Genomic DNA, 25,735 nt, shown 5'->3' on the forward strand with positions numbered 1-25,735 from the left:
AGGAAAGGTGAAAAAATTTCTGACGTAACGAACGCTGCATTTATACTTTATCCGATTTCTTCAAAGGAAGGATTCGCGGAAGTGGAAATATTTACTTTCTTTTTTTATTTTTTTACCTTACGGCGCTTGCATTTAAATTACAATCTTAATGAGGATCTTAACGAATTCAAAGCTTAACACCACTTTATAGTAATCCAAAAGTTATAACATTATTTATACTAGTATTTTTGATTAATATTATTATAGATATCTTGATAAAATTATTAATGAATTCAATGATTTACCCTCTATAATCCAATTTTTTGTTTGTATCTAAAAGAAAGAATTATAATACACTACAGATCGAAATTATTTGATCATCTTACAAAATGATTAAAAACTGATTTTAATGAGTGTTCTATACAATTTTGCCTTAGTATTTTTATAGAAAATCAATTGTTTGTTCGATAAATAATTAATTATGTTTAGATCTTAATGTATCATCCATACAAAGAAATTTTATTTGTGTAAAACGTATTTTCAATACATCGATTACGTATTATTTCGATCACGTTTATAATTTAGTCTTAATTAATTGTTAAAACAAATTATTTTCATAAGATCATAGAAGTTGTTAGTTAGGATACCAGGAATATGTAAGACAATACTGAAAGCAAAATATAATTATTTCGATGAACCCTAGAATTGTAATATTTTATAATCATTTTGTAAATTTTTACGTGGTCAAATACATTTGACCGGTAGTATATATTTCATAGTTAAAATGTGCTTTCACGTTTCTTCTTTTGTCGGTGAAAGCTATTAGGAAAAAGTAACATTTCGATAGAAACGATGTCGTTGATATCAAAGCCTGTCTTGATATCTGAGAATCAAGAAATGCTTTACTTTTACCAAGCACTCCAACTATTCGATTTAAGGTATTTTCCTTGTGTGTTAGGAAAATGGCTAATGACTAATCTTTTCACGAGAAATGGAACAAATATTGACTAACCGATAGTAAATAAAGCTAATGTATACTAACTAAAAAGAATGACGAACGAATTTTTATATTTTTCGACAGAAAATATAAGTAAATATATACAATTTTGACCAAAAATATTGGCAAAAGATTATTTTCCTATAATATCTAATATAAATATTGTCAAAAAAGTATTTACGATATTTTATTTAATTTTTATATTGTAAAATACAATTACGAAATTTAAAGTTCGAGTATAATACAAAATATGGAAATTAAATTGATGTAAAATAAAAAACATAATAATAATAATTACTATACTTAAATACTTCATTAAAAAATAAATAAAATAAAAAATAAAAGATAAAATAAAATAAAACATAGTACATTTTATACAAATTTACAAAAAATATTATAGAAAAATGTAATCTGTGCCAATCATTCTCTCTGCCACTGTATATCTACACTTTTTATCAATCAAGGATAAAAAGAAAAAGAATGATATAATATTACTCACTAATTGTAAGTTTGAAAGAGCTATAATACGAAAAAATCAATTCTTCGAGAATCGATCTTGCACCTGCTCCTATCTCACGTATCTTCTATACGAGAAAATCGATTCGATTAAATAATATGTAATAATTATAGGATATTTTTATACACTCGAATTAAATGATAAATCCGTTAAACTATTGTCTAAAATGTAGCATAATTCAATTAAACTATTTACTTGCGAATTTTATGAAAAAATAAAGTACAAACATAAACAAAGTACGAAACAGGTTATTAGGTCGTAATATTAGCATCATAACTAGTAGAAAAATGAAAATAGATAATTCTAAAGCTAAAAACGGAATATACGCTTTGGAAGGAAAGTTTTGTTCAAGGTCAAGATTTACATTAGTCCGAAAGACGGACACACGCGCGCGCGCGCGCGCGCGCACGCGAGCTGCATTTACGAGCCGGCTTTCGATCTGCTCCGAAAGAGAAAAAAAAGTAACGTTTTCGCGTTTCGTCGATGAAGTTGAACGTATGTATATATGTATAAATAGTATGACGTTACTCCTTCGTAAGTTTTCCTTTTTAGGGTACTTGGATAAAATCATAATAAAGTAATGATCTTTGTCGCGCGAGAGAGAACGAAAGATACATGATAATACGAAATAAATACGTTTAACAAATATTCTACAAGAGAAATATGTTTCTGAGATAAATCAACTAATTTGAATATAAACAATACCGATCTAATTTCGAGCTTGTTGTCTTAAGATGATTATTTTTTCGAATAAAAGAAATTAAGGATTATCGTTAGGTTAAGATGCTCGAAGGAAATGTTTGTAAGAACGTAGGAACGGTTAGGTAAAAAGAAGAGAAGACGTCAATGAATGATTTTAATACGAATAAATCAATTAAAGCGGTTTCTCTTGAAAATATGCAAAATCCATGCGTGCGTGTATAGCTCTTTCTTTCTTAGTCACTCTTTCGAGAGAGCGATGATGGTGTCGCGTTTAAAGGAGTTCGTTTTTAAAAACTTACGTATGCGTGCGAGGTTGACTTTCCGGACTCCAGTTTTGGCAGACGCGTAGGCTTCCTTGAGCTTCTATTTCGCGATATCTAGGCTGGTCGTGCTTGACGACGTCTCACTTAGTAGAATTTAGCGGTGAGGGTGTGCCCCGAATTTCCATGCGGACCAACGGCATCCGTCAAACGCGTAACGCTGTCGCCATCTTGGCACCGAACGCCGTCAGCGCCGTCAAGCGGCCTAACATCGTACTGCGGTATGCTCATGCGCCGCACTCATGCGCAGCACAAGATAAACTAGCGCGCTTTTCGAATTCGTCCTTCGTCGGTAATAAAATTGAGAATACAGAGAAAGATTCAGAACGGGTACTGAATATCGCGTAATACATCCCTGACTTCTATCCGGTCGATGTTTTCAACTCCAATAGTATCTCGACGGACATGTTATGTGATAGTAGAATACTGTGCGATACGGAAGGGAATTTGTTACTAGTTCATTTGGAATATTATTACGCTTTGTGCTTCTCAGTGGGTTTGTATTTTTAATTATTAACTAATTCAATGAGTCAAACCTATTTTTTAATCGTATATTAGAATTATTAATATTTATTGAATCTTACGATTGATTAATTTTTTTGCAGAATACATGAGTTAAACGACCACGTGGGCCATTTAAAAACGTGTCTTACAGTATGCTTTTAAGAAAACAAAATTACGAAAGATTGTTCTCAAAAAATTTATATGAATTCATAAGCATCACGCTCACGCTATTTATACGAATGAGCTAGTGAAAGAATATAAAAAATATATAACTAGGTTAAACGAGAAATAGGAAAATGTGATATAATATTTATTTTAACCTTACTTTTAAATGTTTTAAGAAAATTTATCAGCATGTACCATTTAACAAGAACAAGAAATAATATTAGCTTATATTGAAAGTAATGCATTGACTAGAAATTAGTACTTTTTATAAAGAAAATTAACAGAATATTAATCAATTTAAATTAAAAAGATTTTTACTGAAACATGTCGATAAATGATTCATTGAGTGATGAACCGGACTGGAAGAAACTGAAGTGTAGCATTATTTCAGATCATTTTGAAAGTGAAAAATTTAAGACCTTAGTTTCAAACAACTGGTGCAATTATAACGAGATTAAGACAGATCAATTTGAAATTATAACAAAACCTTTTAGGATTTGTAAGATATCCAATTTTCTGGATAACAAACAATTTCTAAAGAAACTCAAAGCTGAATTAGAGGAAATCAAACATCAAAGAACTTATACCGATCTACATCAATTTGAACATTCAAAAGACTTTAAATATGTAAACAAAGTTAATATAAAATTTTTATATTCAACTTTCAAAAATGAGATGATCGACTGGATGAAACATGTTACAAAAATTGAATTGAATAATAAAATCTCAATGTCGAGTTCAGCTTACAGCAATACAGATTACTTGCTTTGCCACGATGATAATATGGGTGAAAGAAAAATAGCTTATATATTGTATCTTTCATCGAAATGGCTTCCTGAATATGGAGGAACCTTGGATCTTTTCGATACGGATGAAAATGGATTTCCTCAGAACGTAGTACGGTCTCTGCTACCAGAGCCTAATTCGCTCATCTTTTTTGAAGTTACAGACAACTCTTTCCATCAAGTAGCAGAAGTGCTTACCAAGGAAGAAACTCGTCGTTCCATTAATGGCTGGTTCGAGGGTCCAATAATTATTTCAGAGAAAAAAAGACCGCCAAGACTTGCATTACCATGTAAATATTTTGAACCAATGGATATGGAACTTAAGTTACATACATGGATCAAGTTTATGTATAGGGAAGAAAAACATGTTAAACTTATCCAGGAGATGATAGAAAAAAAATCTTATATATTGATTTCCTCATTTTTCTTAGACAATGTATATGATACGCTTTCACAAGAAATTGTCTCTGAAAGTATTTGTTGGAAAAAACTTGGCCCTGCTGATGAACGAAACTATGAAATAGCTGATGAAACGACTCTGCCAAGATATTTTAAGAATTTTTATGATATGTTTAAATCTAAGGACTTCTTTGATCTTCTTAAAACTTATACGGAATTGGATCTTGTTTCAATAGAACCAAATATGAAACCAAAAATGACCATTGAATTGCAAAGATGGACGCAAGGTTCTTATACCATGATAGTTGATAAATCCAATAACCAACAAAATGGAAAACCTATTGAAATGCAGGAAGCAAACTCTAATATGCTTGATATAGCTTTACGAGAAAGTAAGAAAATAACAACATTGGAATCTTGTACCGGTACTTACAGCAAAGAAAATGATAGTAGCAGAGATTCTAATAGTAGCAACGAAACTAATAATAGCCAAAAAAGTGATAGTAGCAAAGAAAGCAATGGTAGCACATATTTTACATTTGGTATACAAAATAAGAAAAGTTCATTTATGAAATCTCAGAGCAGCGAAGATACCGAATCTACAAGTTATGATGCTACTATCTGTACAAATATAGGAGATAGATTTATAAGTACTAGCACACGTTTAGCTGATAATGAATGTGAGGATGAACAAGAAACGAAAGAAAGTAAAATATTTATGGAAATTGAACAAAATATAAAATGGAAAGAAATTGCGCAAAGATATATTTCTTCTGATGCTGATGCTAGTGATATCCAAATTGAAAAAGTAAACAGTGATGATTATTATCTGAATGACCATTTCATAACGGAAATAGAAGAAGAACGAGAATTGGACGAAGATGAAGGAGAAGAAGTATATGATGAACATGCAGAAGAAGAAAAAGAAATGGATAATAAAGTTGAGGATGAAAACAAAAATGGAGACGAAGACGAAGACGAAGACGAAGATGAAGATGAAGACGAAGACGAAGACGAAGACGAAAACAAAGAAGGTTCTTTGGATTTAATCGTCCAATTTCATACTAAAAATATAAATATTAGCCATACAATAGATTATGTTAAACCCGATAAGAAACACGGTTTATGTATTCAAGTACCTTTGAGAGACAATTATTTATGTTTAGTTTATAAAACTGGAAATGTTACTCGTGTTCACAAATATGTTAATCATTGTTGTAATGGTTATTTCTATAATTTAATATGTACATATACTGAATAGTATTATCGCGTTAAGGTGTGATTAAATTTTTTAACGGCCGTTATACTTCGATGCGTCGTTTAAATACAAGAATTATTTTTTAGAAAAAGATAAGTATAATATATCTCATTTAACCGATGATCAATTAACGCTCAAGATCATATAAGAGTTTAATTGATATTTCGAAAGAACTATTAAAATAAAAATTAACAGAATTTATATGAGCATATATAATATTTCTTGTATTTTTTTTTCTTTTTTTCTTTTCGTAAATTGTTATACTTTGCATTCTCCTTTTTACATTATGTAACAATTTAGCCAAGGACAGTCATCTAAACGCAATGACAGTATTTGTCCTATGACACGAGTCATTTAGCGAACACATCTAAGGTGAAAATTAAGATCACAATGCAGGGAAACATTCGCAATTATTTATTAAGTGCAGCATATACATAATCTAATAGAGAGTAACATATACAAAGTGGTGAAGGTATTCGTTTCGGAAAGAGATCATGCATAATGTGAATGGAAAGGTGCATAGTATGATACATGTATTTGTGTATTTCTATGTACGTGAATATGTGAATATTAGAAAGAAAAGTTTCCTACATTATATATTAGCCATTGTTAATTAACATTTATCGAGCAATCATTAACTTTCTATTGGCTAATGCAAAATTTAGATCGAGACTATTAGAACGAACGATTATCGAAACTTTTCTTCCATACTTTGAAAGATGAAACGAGCTGTAAGAGTTAAAGAAAGAAAAAAGAATTAACAAAAAAAAAAAAAAAAGAAAAGATAATTATAGGAAAGGAGAAAAAAAATTAAATCGTTACTCTTGTTACGAAAAAATAATAGACAGGTCGAGGATCTAGTAAGCTAAAAAAAAAAATTATGTCATAAAATCATTTTCAATTTTTATACAAATCCTTGTTATATAATAGGAAACGAAATCGAGAAATTCTGCATTTACACACATATTCATATGTACATCATATGATCTTTGGTTGTTCATCATAAGACGTCATTTTAATTTGATATTAATCAAACAAATTATAAAATTCATTTTCGAGAGTTTAAACCGCGATAAAGGGTTTTAGGGGAGCGGGGGTGGGGTGGGGGTGTGGGGAATTGAAAGAAAAACAAAAAATGAAAAAGCTTACGCTGTATGGATGTAGTCGTTACGATGGATGCTGTTGGATTCCTGTACTTCAAAGGTCGGATGTGGCACTATTTGATCTTCGTTATCGTTCGTAGATTTTGTAATAACCTGATACGTAAGAAATTGCAATTTTAAAATGATATATATTTGTATATATTTGTATATATTCGATATTATCGTGATGAAAGAAAAAAGAAGAAGATACTAAAATAAATCGAATAGATTTGAAGAATATTCAACGAGAGACGCGATCACGGATTAATAAAACGTACGCGTTAGATAAAATCGTGTATTTTCTGATGAGTTATCTTGTTCATCTTACGTTGATTAAAGCATAAGAAGAAAACCGGAAATCGTTAATGACCACACCTTAGATAATGTTTCGTTCCGAATGGTTTCTCATCGAGAGAGTAGTCTGTTTTAAGTGACGTCAACATTGTTACTAATTTAAGATCGATCGATCCTTAATAATGTGCAAGAACAAAATTCTTTTCTTTCCTCTTTCATTTTATATTAAATGTAATAATACTAATATAATAATAATAATAATAATAATCATAATCATAATCATAATCATCATCATCATCATCATCATCATTATTTTCAAAGCTCAATTACTTCGATCGTACTTTGCATCATGATACGATCGACATTGGTAAGGACTACCTGAGAAGTTGAAGCAATTCCAGCCATTCGTTTTCTCAACTCGTTCAACTGTAATTCCTGTTGAAAGGTCAAGTCACTCTCTTGGGACTCTTCTCGTTTGGAGGCATCGATCGATTCCGTCGAATATTCAACTTGGACCCATGGACAAATAGTCGGCGAAGATTGCAAGGATCCTTTGCTTCCGGGTCGTGAAAGACGAGGTGAGAGTCGCCTAAGTAACGATACGAGTTTTGATCTATGAAAAAAAGAATACATTTTTTTTTTCTTATTTTCCCTAGGTAAAATGACACATCTTGGTAAGTTATATTATTATAATATATAATAATAGGTATATATATTACATTATGAAACAAAAAAATATATATACCTGCTGTATATAATAGTAGGTATATGTATTACATCCAACCAATATGAAAAAGAAAAAAAAGACAATATATGTACATATATAAGTAAGAATCGACCTACTTGGTACTTGGCGTTTGAATATGATCAGAACCGATCGGAGTATTGGCAGAAAGTTGTTCTGCACTACGAGTGGCATCTCGCCAATGAAGCTTGTTGGAACCGAAAGTGACAGATCTTCCAACTCTCCAGTCTAAGCTACCACTTTGTCGAGATTGCAATCCTAAAAGGGAACAAAGTAGCCAGTCGATACAATTGGATTTTGTTTCTTTACAATTTTTTTTTTCCTTTTCAATTACCACTAGTTCAAATTATATATTTCTTGTTAAAGAGAGAGAGAAAGAGAGAGGGATAATATCACCTTGTTCGTTCGCACTCTGTCCTAATCTCCAATCCAACGAATTACTATTTCTATTAACGCTATAAATGTTATCACAGGATTTGGTTGCAAGACACGTCGCGTGATGACGACGTCTCAGCAGTCTCGATACTGGTCCCAAATTTCTGAAAAAGAAAAAACAAAACAAAACAAAAATTGGGAGGAAGGGGATGATAAACAATCGCATAAAAATATTCGATTATTTTGTTTCAAAAAGATACAACAGGTTAAATTAATTTTTTAAAAATAATTGTGTCCTTTCGTTCGGTTTATTTTTTATCTTTTTTTTGTCGGACGTATCTATCCCGCAGCCTTTTGATTGATTCATAATTTTGGGAATATTTTGTAAATTTAGATATATTCATAAATTTATTTAGGAAAGATTTAAAAAAAGGACGGTTTAATTATATAGTTGAGACGACACGGTTGCTTCGATCGTTTATTTCGGCGTTCATTCACGAACACCGAACCGGAACCTACCCCAACAACACACGAACCTTTTCCGAAGTTGCCTGTGGTACGTACATACATACTTCTCTTGTCGATAGGCCTCTTAACTTTAACCATAGCAACGCCACGTGTAGCAAGTATATTTTATCTTCTTTATTTTTTTGCATGACGTTCTGACGGAACCGAGAACACAGCTTTTCCTAGAATTAATGTAGGTCGACTTTCGTTCGTTCCGCTCGTCCGACTAGCAAAAATTGGAAACTTCAACGAACGAATGGGGAATCCTCTTTCGCGAATTTTTTTTTTTTTATTTATTTTTCTTTTTCTTTTTCTTTTTCTTTCTCTTCTTTTCGTTAGATATTTATTATTACACTCTCGTGGATATAGGATTTTAAAGGTACGCTATTACAAAAAGGAATATTTCTGTTCGTTAAATTAATCCTACGAATATTTGCATATAATGAAATATAATAGAAAAAAAAAATAATGATCAATCTTATGTCGAGTTTAACTAGACGTTTCGTTGCAACATGCAATGACATTCCATTACGTTGCGGCACGTAATAATGAATTCTTTTGCATCTCCGTTCTTAAAAGGTCATGTAAAAAAAAAAAAAAGTATCAAGTGGGCATATCGATTACATAAAGTTTGATATTCAATTGAAAAAGCAAAAAGGTTAATTTAAAATAATCTTAAATTGTTAAAGATAAATTAATTGCAACTCTCTCTGTATCAATATTTAAATACATAAAAAAATTGAAGACACGATTTTTACCTGATAAAATGATAAATGAATAAAAATAATGAATTAATGAGAAGGTGTATATACATACGTAAACCTTATTAAACTATGTGCATATATGCACAAAGTTTCCGTAACGAATGGTAAGAAGTTTTACTGTGTCACAATTTGTAATTCTAACTAGACGCTTTCGAAATAATAAACATAAGACTTCCAACTGATCGTCGAGAATTTAATTCGGTCATTTTAATGGGCGAAACTTATTACTATCGTACGCGTTACTAATTCGACCTGAATTCCATTGAAATCCGTGATATTCGTGGGACAAAAACAACAACGAAAAAAAAGAAAAAAAGGTGCAAATAATTCGTACGCGAATAAAATGTGACATATTGTTGTAAGAAAAAAAACAAAAAAACAAAATATTCGAAGTTAATTTATAAAAAAAATAATAATAACGAAAAAAGAAAAAAAAAAGAAGCAGCAAAAAGTTACAACTTACTTTTTAAATTTTCTCGTGTATTCGATGGGCGGTTTGCTATCGCAAACTACGACTGGTTTCGTTTCCGGTTCCGGACAATAAATTCCAACTCTGACGTGACTATAGGCAGCACGAAGTTGCACCCCATCCAAGGGACGAAAGTTTCGCCGTTCGATGGATGAGACACGTACGATTTCGATCTTCGGTCTTGCTTCGGTACTTTTCCTTTCCATTATAATCCACGATTCTCATAACAACAATAATTCACGATAAATCAAAGATAAATATATATATATATGAAATAGAAGTGGGGGAGGGAGGGATAAATGGAGTAATAAATCGAGTTAAACTCGGATTTTGGTGGACGAAAAATATTGGCCGATCGTACGTCGACCTCTTCTTCTTATTATTTTTTTCTCTTCTTCTTCCTTCTACCCCTTATTTTTCTTCCGTTAAAACTTTCTTTTCTAACGTAAGATCACGACTATGTATATAATGTGTATATAATATGTGTATATATATGTATATATGTGTATATGTATTAACACGTGTATATTATTATATACTCGAAAGTAGCGGTTCTTGGCACTCGCGTATATCACGAAGGTGTTGTGTAAAGTTGGCACGTTGCGAACAAATATAAAAGCCTTGAAAACCGCTATTCTCTTCTTCTTCTTCTTCTTATTCTTCTTCCACTTCCTCTTCTTTTTCTTCTTCCTCTTCTTATCGTTCTCACCTATGAAGACAGGTAACGTTCCCCTTCTTCTTCTTCTTTTTCTTTTTTTTCCACGTTCTCCTTCCTTTTCTATTATTTTCCCACCCTTTATTATTTCTCCTTTAATTTCTTTTCTTTCGCTTTCTCCGGATCGTGTAAGAAAAAATGTGCGGGTCACGTTCATTCATCCACGGGGACAACTTGTCGTCGTAATTATCTCGTAGCGTGATCTCGTTTGACGTGCACCAAACACAACACGCACGTCAACGCGCACGCGCTTTCGATCCCATACATTATTATTATTATTATTATTATTATCTATCTATCTCTCTTTCTCTTTTTTTATTTTTTCAATATAACAGACAACCATCTTCCCTATTAAATGGAAGAAACAAACAAAAAAGTTACAAATTTCTTTCCTTCGTATAATTTTTGTGCGTGCGTGCGTATATGTGTGCAGGTGTTTTTTTTAGAACGTAATATTTATCTTCCAACGAGATCCAAAGGGATTAGCTTTTTTTTTCCTTTTCTTTTTATTGTTCAAACGTTCGTTCTAATCGTTCTATCTTTTTTCAATCAATCTCTCTGTTATCGTGAACGTTAAGTAGACTTTGACGAGTGATTAACGTGTCTTCGGTGTATCGTAAAAGAACATATTTGACTCGTACATCCATTCTTATTATCTTCATTCTTCCGTGTTATACAGATAACAACACTTTTTCTCACTAACACGATAAACGTATAACACGAAAGATCGATGACACTTTTCGATCAATGATTTATTATCGTAATCATTATTATTATTATTAATCAATCTTTCGCGAAAAATCAAATGATCTTCTTCCTTCCCCGTTCTTCCTTTTCATTTTCTGCATACGAACAAAATTTATTCTCGTTATATAGACTAATACGAGATGACGATATAGGTTGAAGGTTAAATTCTCGAAATAGAAAATGAGATAACGGATTTTATATATATATAAATATATATCGACGTATTTTATATTATCGAAAGAAACGAAAAATTAACAGTTTTGTTTACATCGATAATATTTCCGTTTATTATTTTCACACAGCTCTCATTCTTATCTCATTTATTTTGTTCTTTTTCTCTGTCTCCTCGTCATTTGATGTGTCGTCTGCGAGATCGAAAGATCGCAATTAGTGGGAGTGGTCCCTGAAGAGAGCTCGATGGTTTAATTAAATTACTCTAAGTGAAAGAGACAGAGAAAGAGAGAGAGAGAGCAAAAGATGATGGTTATCATCGTACACTTGTCGTACTCGAGTTTGAAGAAAGAGATTCGAATGAATGAGAAAATGTCATGGTTAAAAGATAAAGGGTTGACAAAATGTTTCGTTAATTCGTGTTAAAATACAATATCATGTTTTTTTTTATTTTTTTTTCTATACTTATCGTTCAATATATCTTTTCTGTTTTTATATTTTCTTATTATGTATTTATTATATAGGTGCAAAAAAATTCTATAAGATTTATTTAGAAAAAAATAAAAAAAGAAAAGAAAAGTAGAATAAATTTCTTATTTTCTTTACGTTGTCCTGTAACGAAGAAGAATGGGAAGAAAAGGAAAAAAATGAAGGAAAGAATGCTTTCTTTCTTATCTTCTGGCTACTCGATATTCCGTTTTATATTTCGAGATGGGTCGATACTTCTCTTCTGCGGGACAAATAACACGGCAAAAGATAATCTAGACACAACGCGCGCATATTGGTAACTCTATATTTATAACGTCCCGCAAGTACTTGGCATGCTCTCGTTTTTTTATTTATTATTTTTTCGTTAAATAATCCTTAACGAAGAAAATCCGCGACCCCCTTCCTTCTTTCCGGGCAGTGTGTAGTAGCAGAAAAAATGGTAATTTCGCATAAGAGGTCTCGCGGGAAGAATATTCCCCCCACTGGGGGAATTCTAATGATCTAATGAAATTTGTTAAGTAACGAGACGAGCACGAAATAACTTGTCCTTCGTATGTGTATGTATGTATGTGTGTGTGCTAAAAAAGAAGCAAAGATTTACCGACTTATCCGTCGTTGTTATATTTTTTTCATCGTCATTGTCATTGTCATCGTTATCGTCATAATAATCGTCATGTATAATACGCTCGCAGTTTTTAGTTACTCGTCTTACTATGCTAAACCACCTATACCGTTTTAACCGCGTGCACGCATCTTCTTCTCCACTTAGCTCTCTCTCTCTCTCCCTCTTTCTCTCTTTTTATGGTATCACACGTCGTTGCCTTTTTGGAACGGCTAAGAAAAATGAGTAATTAAAGCGTGTCTGTTTTACCTACAAGTATATACGCGAATGCCTTTTTATATATAATAAATATATATAAAATATGAATATATATATATTATAATATTTTCTTCTCGTCGATACGGTTTAGTGAATCAGCAAGTAGATTTCGAAATGAAAAACTCGTCTATCGATGTAACATTTTATCCTAGAGTTTTGTAATAAATATACACGTTATATCGTTATATAGTTTTCATTGACGGATTTTGTTGGAATAAATATGTGTTTTTCGATAGAAAGAAAATTCGTATAACGATTAATATAAATTTCAAAAAAAGAAGAAGAAAAATCAAGGCCGAATATATATATATATATATATATATAGGCCGGATTATAATAGTAATGGATTGAAATAGTGCAAGGAAGGGGAGAAGAAACTGCGTTTTTACCTATAAAAGCAAGGTTGACACATCAAACGGCACGCGATACGAATGATAAAAACTTGAAAATAAAACATCGTGACGTATTCACTGATGCTCAACGAACACGCTTTCCTAAGCCTTGCCTATTGTGTTTGCATGCGTCGCGATGCTAAAACGCATACGCTCCGATGCACCGCTGCTAGTCCGTACTCTCTTTTTCCTTGTTGTTTTTTTTTTAGTTCGTTCCTTTTTATATTTCGCTTCTCTTTCGTCTAAATCTATCGGTGAATATAACGGAGTAAAAGAATACGAGGAGGTTCTCGTGGGTTCTTTTTTTTTTATTTTTATTCACGCGACATAGTAATTCGTTATCGAAAACGATGACAACGACTACGATAACAGACAATTTTTAATTGATCCTAAACTTAATCGTATCTAACGAACTATCGTGAAAATAATATTATACGACGACGAATGATTTATATTTTATGTCGTTTTAATTTCTCACATTGAAATAACGACGAAACCGTTCGCGATAACGTTAATGGCGTTTTAAACAAAAAAGAAATTAACTCGAAAAGTGAAAAGCACGTATAGATGATTATTAGAAAAGAGAGAGAGAGAGAGAGAGAGAAAGAGAGACAAAGGTTTGTAATAAAACGGTCGATTAGTTAACTATTTCCCTCTCTCTTTCTCATTCTTTCCTGTTGGATATTCGGCGGGAGGTTTTTCGCGCGTGCTCGAAACGTTGGTTCTGTTGGGTGGCTGTTGTGGATGATGGACCATAGTAGTAGTACCGCAAGCGTTAAGCAGCGATAGATGTTATATATATATACATACACATACAAATTACATGTATATATATAACAAAGTAATTTGTAATAGCGGTTAAAGGATAGTTAACGTGGTCAACGTACCGTCAACTTTTATCATTGTTTTTTCTTTACATTCCTATCAAATAATATCCGCGTATCAAAATGATGATTTTTTTGTTTACCTCATGTAAGCATTAACCATTCGTAGAAATATCGTTAGAATAGTGAGTTAGTGACGAAACTAACTAACTAACAAACTAACTAAACGAACGAGAGAGACGAACGTCCTCCGAGCTCGGAATATACGTACTACTTTAAAATAGCAACGACACACTTCGCGGGTACCCAACGCGACATCGTTAAGGAAATTCTTCGTAGTCTGGTGTTGGTGCTGGTTCTGGTACTGATGCTCTGGTACTAGTTGGTGCTGTGCTGGTACTGGTGCTACTACTGCTGCTACTGTTGTTGTTCCTCCTGTTGATAGTTCCTGTTTCTTTCTATTTCCTTATTCTTCTTCTTTTAATTCTTCTTTTGGTCTTGTTCAATCGTCGTTGGGTTATTGGTTGCTGTTGGTTGTCGTTGTGTTGTGTTAGAAAAGGTGCGCGCGCGACCGAGACAGGTGCGGTCGCGGAGGGTAGCCACGCGAGTCTACGAGGGGCGTCTTCGTGGATTCGAATGTTAACCAAAAAGACGAAAACAAATCTATATATATATATGTAATGTGTGTCTTCTTTTGCACGCGACAGAACACGAACGTGAACCGAACTGGACGAGATGAACGAGACGCCAGAGTAACTGATACCTCCTTCTTCCTCTCTTCTTTCTTTACTCCTTCTCCTCCTCCTTTTCCTCCTCCTCCACCACCATTACCACCACCTCCTCCTCCTCCTCCTCTTTTCCTTTTTCTTTCTCGCTTCCGCGTATTCTCGGAACAACCGCCACGCTCAAATCTCTTCCGCTCGCGCGTTCTTCCTTTTTACCACCATTCCCCACCTCCCTTCTTCCTCTTCTTCTTCTTCTTCTTCTTATTTTTCTATTTATAAAGAATCACGAGTAGTGATGATGGTGGTGGTGGTGTGTTAGTCAAATTTTACGAGCATCTTTTACAACCCCGGATTTTTCAAACGAATTTTCCATTTATTTTTTCGCGACGAAGTCAGTTAAACAAAGATATACTACGTCTATGAGATATTAAAAGAGAGGATTATCGTTTTTTAATAGGTGTTAAACTGTTAACACAACAACTAGAGGAAAATTTGAAGATACGTGATCTTGTTTTGTTTTGTTTTGTTTTTTTCGTTAGAAAAGGGATAAATATAAGAGAATACGAATCGCCGCCGGCTTTTCCCGGGCCTTGTTTGTCGTCTCTCCTCTCTTCGATCCGAGACGACCACCCGCGCCGGGATGCTGTCGACTACACACTGCGTCGCATTCGAGAAAGAGAGACAGAGAGAGAGAGAGATATGCTACCACAGCTTTAGTAGACGTCCTCTTCATTCCTCCCGACCCCCGAACACCCCCCTTGGACCCCTTACCCAACTCCCACATCCCCTGACACCCCCTCTTCCCAACCTGCCTGCCCCATCCCCCAGTCGTCGGAACCATCACCACCACCACCCCCACCTCATCATCCTCCCTAGACACTACTCTCTCTCTCTACTCTCGGACATGCGCGCAAATCCACGCTCAACATCAATCTTCTCCTCTTTTTTTTTTTTCCTTTTTCGCATCTGCACTTGCCGACGTCGTCTCGTACTCTCTATCCTTTTCTTTTTTTCTCTTTTCCTTTTTTTTCCGTCTCACTCTCTCTCTCTCTCTCTCTCTCTCTTTCTCGTGTTTTCATCTCGTTGCATCTTTGACGCGAAGGTATTATACTGTTGAGAAAAAGGGAGGGGGTTGTTTCGCACTTTTGTGTCGCCCAATTTTGTCATACTGATATATAACTTAAAAATAATTTTGATTGTTTTGTTTTTCTTTTTAATTTAAAATAGAGATTATTTGAAGTAATCTTATTGTACAAATAATAGATATTAATTTCGTATAAATTTTTAATCAAATTGTATATATATATATATTACTTGATTGATATTTAATTTTTATTCGACAAATGTATAATACCTGATTAACAATCAAATCGAGACAAATAAACAGAGATATATACTTTTTCCTTTTTCTAATATTTAAAAAATACTTTTTGTAATAGTATTGATTAAAGAAAATTGATAGAAAATATCTTGGATAATTTTTGAAAAGAATATTTTCACGAGAACAATATCTCTTCTTGATAAATAATAATTCATAAAGATGACAAAAACATATATTTGTTATTCGTTTAACGAACGGTGGCCGTGATTAATAAAAATAAAATCATTCAAATCTATCGATCATGATTTATTTAATATTTATTTCGTATTTATACACGCCCTCGGCATGCCACATACAATCAATATAATACAGTCCAATGCAGCCAAGGTAGAAGTAAAATACAAAAAATATATATATATGCATAGATAGATATATATATATACATATATATATATATATACATACATGAGATAAATATATATATATATATATACATATACATATCCTACGTCGTTATTATTGTTACCACGATGTTATAACGCTGAATATATTATGAATAATAGCTAAGAGTATGATACAAAGACGAGTGCTGGATACGGTAGGGCACGTAATTCGGATAGAATGTGGTGCGATTTAACGAATTTTTTTCATCTTTTTTTTAATCATTTTTTTTTTCCATTTATCTTCCTACGTGCAACCAGCCCCCCACCCCGTGGCTTTTATTTCTTCCCTTATTGTTTTTCTTCTTCTTTTATTTTTTATTTTCTTTTCTTTTCTTTTCTTTTCATCGACCTCGTCGAAAAAAAAAAAAATAACCAAAACTCTAAATGCAATTTTTTCCTATCGACGCGCATTTTTCTCATCGTCGAAAAGAAAAATCAATCTAACTATTGTGTTTGACGATAATCATTGATAAATCACAGCATTTTAAATATGTTTTCTCATATAAACGGTATACTCTCTCTCTCACTCTCTCACTCTCTCTGTAAATAATATTATTTATATAGAAAAAAGAAATAATCGATCTAAACAAATATTATAGAAAGAAAAGAATGAAATGAAATGAAAACAAACGAAAAAAATTTGTTCCTTAATTAGAGGAACATCGTATTTTTTGAAATTAGAATTTTATATAAATAATACTATTCCAATTATCAATAATTTTTTCAAGAATATATAGAGATCGACGATAAATAAGGGAATAAACAAAAAAAAAAACTAAAAAAGTACAAAATCAAATAGTAATTTCGTAAATGTTCGACGGATCATGTTAAATGTTTCCAATAATAATTCTTTTTCTTTCTTTCTTTCTTTCTTTCCTGTTTCTTTACCGGAAGCCCGTCAAATTTAACGACGGAAAAAGACCGTTTTCATCACGGGCAAGTATTTCGATCGGAATATTAACGAAATACTATCGAAATACAATCGAAATAGATCGGTTTCGATAAATAAGGTATATATTACAAAATTCTCGTATCATCCGTCATCGTTTATCGTTAGTAACGAATTCAAACTAATCGTATAATTGAGATCGAATCCTAACGATTTTCGATATGAGAATTTCGTACACATACACGCACAACACATGCACACGTCACACACACACACACACACACAATCTACTACAAAGTTTTTAATTAGATTACAAACGACGGACGCTCTTACTTCGAATTACGTCGAAAGGAGAGTGATTAACGATCAATATTATATCCATTTCCATATTTCAAATGATCACACCTACTATCGCGAACGTAATTACAATCGATCAATCAATCAATCGATCGGTCGCTATTCCGTGATTCTCGAATATTTCTTTTTTTTTATCATATTAATTAAAAACACACGTATATTATGGTGTATATTATGGTGTACTTTACACCGGACGAGAAAAAAAAAATGTACAACGATGTCGTTTGTATTAGTACATTATTTTTTGTTTTTTTCTTCTTTTCCTATCCCGTTGTTTTAAAAACGGGAAGAAGATGATAGAAAGGATAAGATCGTTATGGGGTGGTAGGTTACCGTTTGGAAACGGTGGTAAACCGGTAAGCGTGTTTGTATTATATGGCAGCTTTGCGAGAGTAATCGGGGATAGCGACCATCGTAAGAATCAAAACAAATAATAATTAAAAATAATAATAATATTAATAATGATAATTATAATAATTATAATAAACCTCTTAATGCACAGTTCCGTTTCATATACGGGGGCCTTTTATTTGCAGAATTGTGCTGCTCCGTGAATCATCTACGAATATTACAGCTCCCGTTTATGTCACATTTCATGTTAAATTGTTGATTAACTGAAAAATGTTTTTGTTTATTTGTTTTTAAGAATAACGTATAATTATCTGGCAAAGAGAAAATGTGTTTCTTTCTTTTTTTGTTTATTTTTATCTAAATTAGTAAAAAAAATTGTGCATTAAGGGGTTAAGAAGAAGAAGAAGAAAAAAAAACAACGGCATAAAAGCTAATTGAACAGCAAAAACGATACTAAATTGTAAGAAATGTAATGCACTATTCGTTAACAATATTATTATTATTAACGACGATATATAAGATCGGCGTAAATTCGATGGAAAAGAGAAAAATGAAAACTGACGTCTTGTTGCCTGTTCTGATTTTGTTTTTTCTTCTTTTTTCGTTTATATTACTCTCTTTCTCTCTCTCTTTTTTTTTTCGTTAATTTTAATTTTAATTTTTTTAATTTTAATTGTCGTTGGTAGGATAAATGGAAAGAGAAAAGGAGTGGTAGAGCGGAGATCGAAGTTTTACTATCTTATTTCGTTTCTATTCTCGTGTAATTTGTAAACGTTAATAAATAATTTTCAAGAATTGTAGTATTTTTTTTTCTTTTTTTTATTATTATTTTCACGTTTCTTTTTTTTCTTTCTTTCAACCACCCTGTTTGGCGTTGTGAATTAATTTGTACGGCAATCGCAATAAACCGCGCGGTAAAAGCTTGAAATTGACGAGACGAATTATTTTCTCTCTCATCTCGGTTTTTTAATTTAATTATTTTTTTTTCTTTCTTTTATTTTTTTATTTATTTATTCATTCATTTATTTATTTATTCCTTTTTCTTTCTACTGATTAAACGCTATATCGGTTAATTTTTTATTTCATTTAAATTATTTTATTTCGGATATTAAGATTTATTTACGTAATAGTTAATATGTTATTATTATTATGATTTATTTATTTTCCCTTCGATATCTCTCTTGTTTCGCACACTCTCTTCCTCTCTCACTCTATCACCCTCTCACACTTTCCCATCAAAATTCTGTTTTACATTTGCATAGAAACAATGCAACGATATTATTGCATTTGCAATCTACGCGAAAAGGGGGAAACCTTTTTGACGTCGTTGCGTTTAATAATCTTTTCACATTTGCTTTTTTCTTTTTTTTATCTTTTTCTATTTTCTTTCTCTTTGTAGATATTATTTTTCTGTATATTTCTCTTCATTTCTCTCTCTCTCTCTCTCTCTCTCTCTATCTCTCATTCTCTCATTCTCTCGCTCTCTGTTTCTTTTTTTCTCTCAGGAGGAATTTTTCTATATTATATATTTTATAAAATACATTAGTTTACAAACAACGTGGATTAAGAATCGACATTTTGCAGATATTTTCGTCGCTCAAACTCAGACAAAAAAATCAATGGACATTCCCCATAATCTGACATATTTGTATATATATATATATCCCATTAAAGATAAGGCTTTTTTTCCCTAAGTTACTATCCGAACGAATGACAGAAAAACGAAGATATTGGAGAAAATAATTTGTAAAACGATTTCGTTTGGTAATTTTACTTTTTTTTCTATTTCTTGCTTATCATTTTTTATTTTACGATTAGAGGAATATCATTGATGAATGCAGGGAGAGAGAGAGCAACGAATTAATTCGCAATAATGTCAATTAGAACAAGAAGACTATCTTATAATACTACATACATATTTACAATGATTCTCTGGTAATAAATTATCAGAGAAATTTTTCTTTCTTTCTTTTTATTTTTTTTTTTAATTTTTTTTTTTTTTTAATTCTATGCCTTAAGAATCCGAAACATGCACTAGCATAGGAAGCGATAGGAAGGCGATTTATTTATTTATGTATTTATTTATTTATTTATTTATTTATTTATTTATTTATCATTCGGTAAACGTTTTTTTCTTTCTTTTTTTTTTTTATTTCGGCTCGGGCTAATCGAAGAAATCGGTTTTTCCTCGATGACAAGAATAATACTAATAATAATAATAATAATGATAATAATAATAATAACATTAATAATAATAATAATAATAATAATAATAATAATAATATTAATAATAATAATATAATATAATATATAATAAACTATTATAGATTAAATAAATATTTGACGCGAATAAAAATAGTACGGACCTTACTTGTTTGCTTTCGAAATTCAGCGCAAAAGCACGAAAAGTATTTTTCGGATACTCACGCATTGTTCCGATACTTTTTCAAAATTCTACTTACATAAAAGTAATTTTATGTATATATATATATATATATTTTTTTTTGTAATATTTCTTATTCTTTTTAAGTCTTAAACCCCTTGCTGGTGCACGTTTCGAATGCATTTATACAAAAGGCAAGATCCGCGATCAACGAATATCTTTCTTCTTGGTTTTATTTTTATTTTTTTCATCTTTTTTTCCTTCTATCCATTGGGACACTTACCGAGCCTGCATACATATAAGTTCTTTAATATTATTCTCGCTGTGTGCTGATGCTGCTGCTATCGTATGTAAATTTATATTCGAGCCGAACATGAAGAAGGTCGTAAAACGATATCTTATTTTAAGACAGGTATTATCTTTCTTCTTTCTCTCTTTCTCTCTTTTCGTATCTAAGCGTTTTCTTTCGTACAAGAGGGATCACTGGATTTTTCATCGATCGTTATATACTAACATTTGGCGTTTGAAATATTACGTAATAACACATTTAGTAAAGTAAAAGATAGAGATTTGTGTGTTTTATTTCATCCGACGAGACGAGAGTTAAGTGTCCTTGGTGTTTCTTCTTTTTCTTTTCCTTTTTTTTCTATGGGAACACAACCAAGCACTTCGAAAATAATTTATCTAAAAGGTTCATACATTGTGCATTTAAAAAAAAAAAGAAAAAAAGAAAAAAAAGTTTCAAGGCTAAGTGAGTGCTCTTTCTTTCTTTCTTTCTTTTTTTACTTTTCTTCTCTCTTTCTCTCTCTCTCTCTCTTTCTCTTATAATTTTTTCTCAGTAAAGGAGAATCGTTATTACACGAATAGGAACTATTTCGAAGAATCCTAGGCAACAGGGTGTAATATCGCTTAAATATATATTTTATTAATATGTATAAAAGCGATGAACCACCCGTTAGATTAAAAGATGTCGAAAATGTTATTTATATATATATATGTATATTATGTTGAAACTTGATAATAAGTCATATAGAACTCTTTTTTTATTTTATTATTTTTTTCTTCTTTTCTTTTTAGAACTAATTCGTTTAGAGATAGAATAAAACGGTTCGATAAGATTTTCGTTGTAATTCGGTTGTTAAAAAGGTATTTTTCTTTTTTCTTTTTTTTTCTGTTTCTTTCTTTTTTGTTTTTTTTTTGTTTTCAAAGAGAAAGGTAACGCATTATTAATTGGATTATAATTCACGAACGACGACGACCCTCGTTCCTACTTGTTTCAAATATTAAGCAATATGTGTGTTTCATTTGTTGTTTTCTTCACGTTCGGAAATGGCGTTTAACGATCAGCTGGCTCGGAGTGATAAATAAGCTTGAATAATAGAGAAGTAACGAACGATTATAATGTCAGGACATTTTCGGACCACAATCTCTTGCGAATCTTCGATCTCTCGCGTCCCTACGTATCCCTAAAAAAACAAAACAAAATAATAATAATAATAATAATAATAATAATAATAATAAAAAGTATAAATATATATAAAGTTAAGAACAAAACTGAATCAATAATCAATCTGTACTCTCGTATAAATCTTTATTCGATATCACGAATATTTTCTCACAAATAAAATAAGAAATTTACAGTATTGCACACTGTATTTTATACAAATGAGGTTTACGTACAGATAAAAATTAAAAAAATACATATATATATATATATATATATATATTTATAATTATGATTGTGTCGGGTAAAAGAATATGTCGTTTAAAAAACGAAAAAATCGAATTACCTCAAAATAACTTTTTCCATTAGCATAGAAAGACGACCCTCCGAGTGATTGGCCGGAAGCAAAGATTTAAGAAGTTCCCTGATAAGAGCTTCGGTCATTCCTGGGGACGTACGTTCAGCCATTTCAAAGGCACCACGTAATTCTTCTATCGCGCCACCATTTTTTCCAACGCCACTTCCACCTTCGCCGTTATTGTCTCGCGCGGAATACTGGTGCTTTCGTTGAAGCTTGATCATTGATTAAAAAAAAAAAAAAGTAAAAAAGAATAAAAACAAAAAAAACAAAAAAAGGAAAGAAAGAAACGTTACTTGATGTTTCATTTTAATTTTTTTTCAATTTGTTTTAAAAAAAATTATTTATATACACAAAAAATATATACCTCTGATAAGAGGGGTAAGACAACGGTGGAAAGGGCAGCACTTCGTGGGTGTTTAAGTTCTTGCGAACTCCTTGGTCGTTGTTTTTCTTCACCAGATCTATGGTCGACCATTGGTACAACTGGTACATCCGGTTTACTGTTTCTTTTATCTCTCGTAGCAGCATCCCCTCTTTCTCTACCTTCCCTGTCCCTTTCTCTGTCTCTTCCATCCCTATCCCTTTCCCTGCTATCCCGCAATTCTTTTGGCTCTCTCAGAGTTGATTCTCTACTGGAATCACGGTAATCTCTTTCGTCTCTTTTCTCTCGGGTGTCTATCGGTGGTGGTGGTGCAGCTTCGTGTGGTCTCAACTACAAATAATATATAATATATTCAATATACAAATAAAATATATTCAATAATATATATATCAAATAAAAATACAATTTTTTTGTATTCAGCTTTCACAATCTTTTAATAACACTGTCAACCTACTTCATTCGTTCTTTATTTCTTTCTCGTTTTTTATTCATACATTAATAAAAACTTATTTAATAATTTACAAAAAATATTATTATATATCACAATAGTTGACCAATACTTTTGTATAATTGAAAATACATTAAAAATTCAAATACGAATAAATTTTGTCGTCATCATCGATCATATTCTCGATGATTTTCACTTACCGGTGTCGTGTGCTTGCTTTGTCCATCACGTAGGGAATCTCTAGAATCACTTCTGTAATGATTCAAGGTCGATTCCTTAGGTGGTGATCGCGAAGCACCATTCGCGTGTGGTTTAGTTTGTTGATTATGATTCGAAGACCTATGATTCGGTGTATGAGTTACGGTCAACGAGGTAGGCTGTTCATCCAATGGTAACATAGGTACTACGGACCCTTTAACTCCGTGTGGACCCTTCACTGTCATTATCCATGGCTCATCCATGTCGCTATCTTGCTTGGATTCCTCCCTATAAAAAATCGAGAAAAACTATTATTTATTTTTTTGTTCTTTTTCTCTATTTTACAAAACCTTTTTAAATTATTTTAATACCACCATCTTAATTTTTGTCTAATAAGAATCTATTATATATTTTCCAACAAATAAAATAACGATATATTCTAGCATTGTAACAGGTAACTTTTTATAATGAATATAGAATAATTATATATTATTAAATATATTTTTTGTAACACGTGTTAAATAAGATCAAAATATACAAATCATTTCCTTATATAAGAAGAAACGATTTTAACGTAAAACTTATTATTATTATTTCTTGATAGAAAAGTGTGTATAAGAGGGGGGAGAAAAATAATGTAGAAAGTAAATTTTTGTTATGTTAACGTTTCAAAAAAAGAGAATCTTATTTAAGATGACGATTATCTTTCAAGTAAATACATATATATATATATACTCACGAGTCTGAATTCTCGCTTTCCGTTTCGGACTCCTCGCTGCGTTGTGACTTCCACTTCTTGTACCTGTCAATCAGGTCGATCAAGTACGAGTTCTTCTTCGCCTTCCTTATAAACTGAAACTTTAACAGCTCCTTCGCCGTCGGCCTCTATATGGTAAAGAACAAAGAATATATCCAATGAAAAATCACAAATGATGAATTAATTACATTTATTTTTTTATACGTACATACAAAACATCGACAATGAGTCATATTAATTAATATTCGTAAGTAGTATAAATTGATCGTTGTCAATTTGAAATACAATGAAATTTATTCGGTAATTTTATGTACTCGACAGATTTGACAATGAGTCACAGTTTATATTCTTAATCGTATAAACAACTATTGTGTTAATTTTAAATACAATGAAATTTATTCAATAATTTATTATCTAATCTAGTATTCCAATGTTTTATTATTCGTATTTATGATTATCGATGTTTTCTTCGTATCGTAGGTGGATCATTGTAGAATGCAAATGAAAATATTCAAGAGAGATAATATTTAAAAATAGTAGAGAAAAATATAAAAGGTGTAGCGTTATCCTAAGAAAGTTTATAAAAGAAAAGTAAACGAGTATTACAAGAATTGGTACGTCGCGAAATAAAGATCGTCACGGGTTTACACACACACGCACACGCACACCGGTTTCTAGAGAAATTGAATCTCTTCATGGTTTTTTCCCCAGTTCGATACGCGTTCACTTTAATTTCGTTCGGTATTACGACAGTGATCGTTAAACTACGAGAGAGGAATTCACTTTTCTACTCGATCGAATATATTTTTACATTTTATTTCTTTTCTTTGGTCTTTTTTTTTTCCTAAGAATATTCTCAAACAAAAGTAATATTTATTTGTATTTATAAAGAAACAACAACAATATCAATTCAAGATCATTGATTTCTGCATTTTAAATATAATAAAAAAATTGTGTAGGAAGTACGTTTCCTCCCCCCCCACCGAAAATAATTATATGAAAAATACTTTATATAAAATAAAAATTATATTATAATATATATATTTTCTATGCAAATGTGCGTGTGATTGTGATTGTAAAAAAATGCGTGTAACATTTATTTTTCTTTTTTAAATAATATCTAGTAAAAATAAAAAAAAAAATACGTACATTTTCAAATCATTGTACAAAATGTCAAGAGAACACTTTGAATCTTTTACGTAAAATTAATACAATCTTTTAATCATCGATCATTTAATAGAATCGCATATTTTGAATATTATGAATATCCTATCGAAGAAATGATTTTTAATGAGAGGATTTAATGAAGGAGGATGAATATTGGTACTTACATTTTCGGGATCCTTATTTAAGCACGCCTCGACGAACTCTTTGAATTGTTTCGTGTAATTTCCAGTTAGTTGAGGTGGATTGTTCTTCGGTATAAGGAAAAGGACCCTCATAGGATGTAGTTCGCTGTTGGGAGGTTCACCTTTTGCCAGTTCGATCGCCGTAATGCCGAGGGACCAAATGTCAGCCTTTGAAGAAGAAGACGAG

The 25,735-nt window shown here is 31.6% G+C and overlaps 3 protein-coding genes and 1 long non-coding RNA gene across 11 annotated transcripts in view; 2 read left to right on the plus strand and 2 right to left on the minus strand.

Annotated features, from left to right (window-relative positions):
- The window catches only part of LOC122526269, a 42,586-nt gene extending 26,979 nt beyond the window's left edge, over positions 1–15,607 (minus strand). Inside the window, exons 1-6 of one of the 6 annotated variants that reach the window (XM_043649577.1) lie at positions 14,412–15,607; positions 9,917–10,142; positions 8,204–8,346; positions 7,906–8,065; positions 7,441–7,675; positions 6,776–6,882 (exon numbers count right to left, since the gene is read on the minus strand). In XM_043649577.1, the coding sequence (XP_043505512.1) occupies positions 6,776–6,882; positions 7,441–7,675; positions 7,906–8,065; positions 8,204–8,346; positions 9,917–10,128 (857 nt within the window). In that variant the 5' untranslated portion in view covers positions 10,129–10,142; positions 14,412–15,607. Of the gene's footprint in view, positions 1–6,775; positions 6,883–7,440; positions 7,676–7,905; positions 8,066–8,203; positions 8,347–9,916; positions 11,750–14,203 lie in introns of all 6 variants that reach the window. The other 5 variants (XM_043649578.1, XM_043649572.1, XM_043649574.1 and 2 more) reach the window with 5 other exon arrangements.
- Positions 2,650–3,316, plus strand: LOC122526272. Its single transcript, XR_006306013.1, has 2 exons — positions 2,650–3,011; positions 3,121–3,316. It is a non-coding gene; the product is annotated as an uncharacterized LOC122526272 (long non-coding RNA).
- On the plus strand, positions 3,431–5,717 carry LOC122526270 (prolyl 3-hydroxylase OGFOD1). The gene has a single exon (XM_043649579.1). The coding sequence runs from the start codon at positions 3,509–3,511 to the stop codon at positions 5,627–5,629; it is 2,121 nt and encodes a 706-aa protein (XP_043505514.1). The 5' UTR covers positions 3,431–3,508; the 3' UTR covers positions 5,630–5,717.
- Positions 15,608–21,655: 6,048 nt separating the features above from the next.
- LOC122526271 (serine/threonine-protein kinase 25) overlaps positions 21,656–25,735 on the minus strand; it is a 112,778-nt gene continuing 108,698 nt past the window's right edge. For all 3 annotated transcript variants that reach the window (XM_043649582.1, XM_043649581.1, XM_043649580.1), the window contains 6 exons: positions 25,531–25,716; positions 24,182–24,327; positions 23,445–23,730; positions 22,779–23,126; positions 22,400–22,626; positions 21,656–22,075 (listed from right to left, as the gene is read on the minus strand). In XM_043649582.1, the coding sequence (XP_043505517.1) occupies positions 22,066–22,075; positions 22,400–22,626; positions 22,779–23,126; positions 23,445–23,730; positions 24,182–24,327; positions 25,531–25,716 (1,203 nt within the window). In that variant the 3' untranslated portion in view covers positions 21,656–22,065. The remainder of the gene's footprint in view (positions 22,076–22,399; positions 22,627–22,778; positions 23,127–23,444; positions 23,731–24,181; positions 24,328–25,530; positions 25,717–25,735) is intronic.

The sequence above is a fragment of the Polistes fuscatus genome, unplaced genomic scaffold, assembly GCF_010416935.1.
Source record: "Polistes fuscatus isolate 324 unplaced genomic scaffold, CU_Pfus_HIC Scaffold11, whole genome shotgun sequence".
NCBI lineage: Eukaryota > Metazoa > Arthropoda > Insecta > Hymenoptera > Vespidae > Polistes > Polistes fuscatus.